Raw genomic sequence first — 3607 nt, 5'->3', positions numbered from 1 at the left:
AAAATCTCTATTATTACTTCTTTTTTATTAAAGGCTGAAATTAAACAGACTGTCGACTTAAACAGCAGTTGCTTGAAAAAAAGAATGAGAACTTTTCTGAGAATTATTTCAACTTCAACCTACTTCTAAACATAAATGAGAACAAAATCCTAAGCATAATCCGGTGGAGTTTTTCTGCTTCATAAAAATGAATGACATTAACATCAAGAACATTTTCCGAAGTAAATGTTTGCACGATTATTTTCTAACGTAAATAGAAAGTAAAAATAACTTATTTTTTCCTAGAGAAAGCGTGACCTAATAGTGCTCCTTGAGCGAAATAAGTTTTATCCAATAATACATTTCACAAAGCAGACAAAGCTAATCTAAATTACCTCTAATAGAGGGAATCATTACCATTGTTTGCTTATTGAACTTGAAATTGAGTTGACCCATGGGACAAATCTACTACAACGAGTCGACAATAGAAGAGTATCACTACATGATCCAATAATACATTTCACAAAGCAGACAAAGCTAATCTAAATTACCTCTAATAGAGGGAATCATTACCATTGTTTGCTTATTGAACTTAAAATTGAGTTGACCCATGGGACAAATCTACTACAACGAGTCGACAATAGAAGAGTATCACTACATGAAATTTAATCACCATTGTCAGTCGTAATGAGAGCCATTGAATACAATGTGACAAAACATTTGATGGATATATCAATGCTCGTAACAAAACCACTAATGACTCGATAAAAATAGTCGTCATTGACCACTCCAACCCTGTGGTTGGTACACTACATGAAATTTAATCACCATTGTCAGTCGTAATGAGAGCCATTGAATACAATGTGACAAAACATTTGATGGATATATCAATGCTTGCAACAAAACCACTAATGACTAGATAAAAATAGTAGTAATTGACCACTCCAACCCTGTGGTTGGTGGTCACTGTTTTACAGGGTGCATTTTACAACCCAAAAGGCAACATTTGAAACTCACAGTCGCCCTCATGCTCAAAGAGAACACTTGAATATTCAACGTTCTTATGGCAGTAAAAATAAACGACATTGGAACTACATGAAATTTAATCACCATTGTCAGTCGTAATGAGAGCCATTGAATACAATGTGACAAAACATTTGATGGATATATCAATGCTCGCAACAAAACCACTAATGACTAGATAAAAATAGTCGTAATTGACCACTCCAACCCTGTGGTTGGTGGTCACTATTTTACAGGGTGTATTTTACAACCCAAAAGGCAACATTTGAAACTCACAGTCGCCCTCATTCTCAAAGAGAACACTTGAATATTCAACGTTCTTATGGCAGTAAAAATAAACGACATTGGAAAATTAGGACAAGTGCTGCCATTAAAAAACGAGAAGGCACCAATAGAAAAACAAAGGACAGACAGAGAGAGACGGGGGGGAGGGAGAGTGAGAGAGAAGGAAGAAGAGAAAGAGAGAGAATGTGGGGAAGATAATGAACTACGTATACAACTAGTATACAAACATAGAAAGTATACAAACATAGAAATATGTAGAAATAGGACGAAAAAGCTTGAATGTTGCCAGTTATTAGGGTATTTTTCCTTGACAAATTAGAATGGATTAATGGATATTGTTGAAAATTTTGGCAACTTTATGCATTATTTCTCTGATTTATTTCTTCGTTATTCCGTTTGCGTGATAAAATCTCTATTACTTATTACTTCTTTTTATTAAAGGCTAAGTTTAAAAACAGACTGTCGACACAAGAACAGCAGTTGCTTGAAAAAAAAATGAGAACTTTTCTGAGAATTATTTCAACTTCAACCTACTTCTGAACATATGTAAATGAGAACAAAATCCTAAGCATAATCCGGTGGAGTTTTTCCGCTTCATAAAAATGAATGATATTAACATCAAGAACATTTTCCGAAGTAAATGTTTGCACGATTATTTTCTAACATAAATAGAAAGTAAAAATAACTTATTTTTTCCTAAAGAAAGCGTGACCTAATAGTGCTCCTTGAGCGAAACAAGTTTTGTGATATTAACATCAAGAACATTTTCCGAAGTAAATGTTTGCACGATTATTTTCTAACATAAATAGAAAGTAAAAATAACTTATTTTTTTCCTCAAGAAAGCGTGACCTAATAGTGCTCCTTGAGCGAAACAAGTTTTGTTAGACGTGAACCATGCATTCGATCGGGTTGCATTCGGCGTTGGCGATCAAGCGACAGCGGAAACGGCGGGAGGACCAAAGGAAAGCGCGGGAGAGGCGTTTCTCATCAGTTTCCATCGAAAGTGGGCTGGGCAACTCGGGATCTTCCCTTCAAAGTCCGCGGAATTCCATCTCAGGGCACCACCCCAAGAAGCATCACTACGCCCGCAACAAGAAGATGGAGACGGAAGTGGTGTCCAGTGTGGGACTGCTTCATATTGGGGTGATATTTCTGGTGCTTGGACTGTTCCTAATAGGCAGTGGTATGATTCCGGACGATGTGACGGTGTGGGATATTGAGAAACTGCACTACTGGAACGAGCTCATCGTCACGGGTGAGTGAATTTTCATTAATTTTCCGCTGAAATTTTATAAACATTTTGTTATACTAGATTGGGTTCTATGTATAGGGGTAGTAATGTGAGATGTTAGGGTGGGTAGGATTAGGTTTTAATAGGGTAAGTAAAGGGAGATGGGTAATAGGTAGGTACAATTAAACTAATATATTGAGAAATTGGGTAGTGGATCACTAAAGCCAAAAGTTTCAAGATTTACACCAAACTCGACACTGCTTCAGTGCCATTTCGAATATCGCACTTTGACGTCGGAATGATCAAAAATAATGTGGACTACCTGGAGTTCAGGGACCTTCCTTCTATGACATTTTTCTGTCGGGTTCGACACTGCTTCAGTGCCATTTCGAATATCGCACTTTGACGTCGGAATGATCAAAAATAATGTGGACTACCTGGAGTTCAGGGACCTCCATTCTATGACATTTTTCTGTCGGGCAGGGTCGAAGACCGTTTCAAAAAGTAAACATAGGTAATTTGAAACAGGAAAATTATAGAGTATCATGGCCGTTTCAGTATGTTTACTAGTATGCCTTTTGAATAACTTGTCATACAAAATGGAAAGTATGTTTACTCATACATGCCTTTTCAATGTCTTACAAAATGGAAAGTCTTACAAAATTGAAAGTCTCACATTTCTGAGAATAATTTTATCAAACCACCTGTAACTTGTAACTTATCAGGAAACCTTTAGAAGCATTCTCTAAGTCTCAAAGATAACGGGATTAATCAACTTGCTGCCCCAAGCTCTAAAGAAAGCGAATCAGGAAAAGGAAATTTCCTTTTGATTCTTTGTCTATTGAAAAGTTAAGGGGCAATTTACGAAGGAAGAGACTTCCTTTGAATCTTACCTCGGTTAAGATTAACATGAGCTTCTTTACTTTTATACTGGGTGATTCTAAAGTTGGAGCTTTACAAGTTTACGAGTTATTCTAAAGGGATTACATAAACCAATTTGACAATCTAATTTCTAAATAAAGTAGTATTGGGGGAAATATGTATAATGTAAATATTATCCCTGAATATTCAATCCTGGAACTTTTCCT

At 36.2% G+C, this 3607-nt stretch overlaps 1 protein-coding gene across 1 annotated transcript; it reads left to right on the top strand.

The window, feature by feature from the left end:
* Window positions 1-2056: 2056 nt before the first annotated feature.
* LOC103517339 lies at window positions 2057-2562 on the top strand. Its single transcript, XM_008482365.3, has one exon. The coding sequence runs from the start codon at window positions 2183-2185 to the stop codon at window positions 2549-2551; it is 369 nt and encodes a 122-aa protein (XP_008480587.1). The 5' UTR covers window positions 2057-2182; the 3' UTR covers window positions 2552-2562.
* Window positions 2563-3607: the final 1045 nt, after the last annotated feature.

This window comes from Diaphorina citri, unplaced genomic scaffold (assembly GCF_000475195.1).
Source record: "Diaphorina citri unplaced genomic scaffold, Diaci psyllid genome assembly version 1.1 scaffold1815, whole genome shotgun sequence".
Classification (NCBI taxonomy): domain Eukaryota; kingdom Metazoa; phylum Arthropoda; class Insecta; order Hemiptera; family Psyllidae; genus Diaphorina; species Diaphorina citri.
Note: the sequence above shows the minus strand (reverse complement) of the source record. Positions and strands in the feature narration are given on the sequence as shown.

Coding starts and splice junctions, on each gene's coding strand:
- LOC103517339 (XM_008482365.3), top strand. CDS start 2,183: ATGCATTCGATCGGGTTGCATTCGGCGTTGGCGATCAAGCGACAGCGG.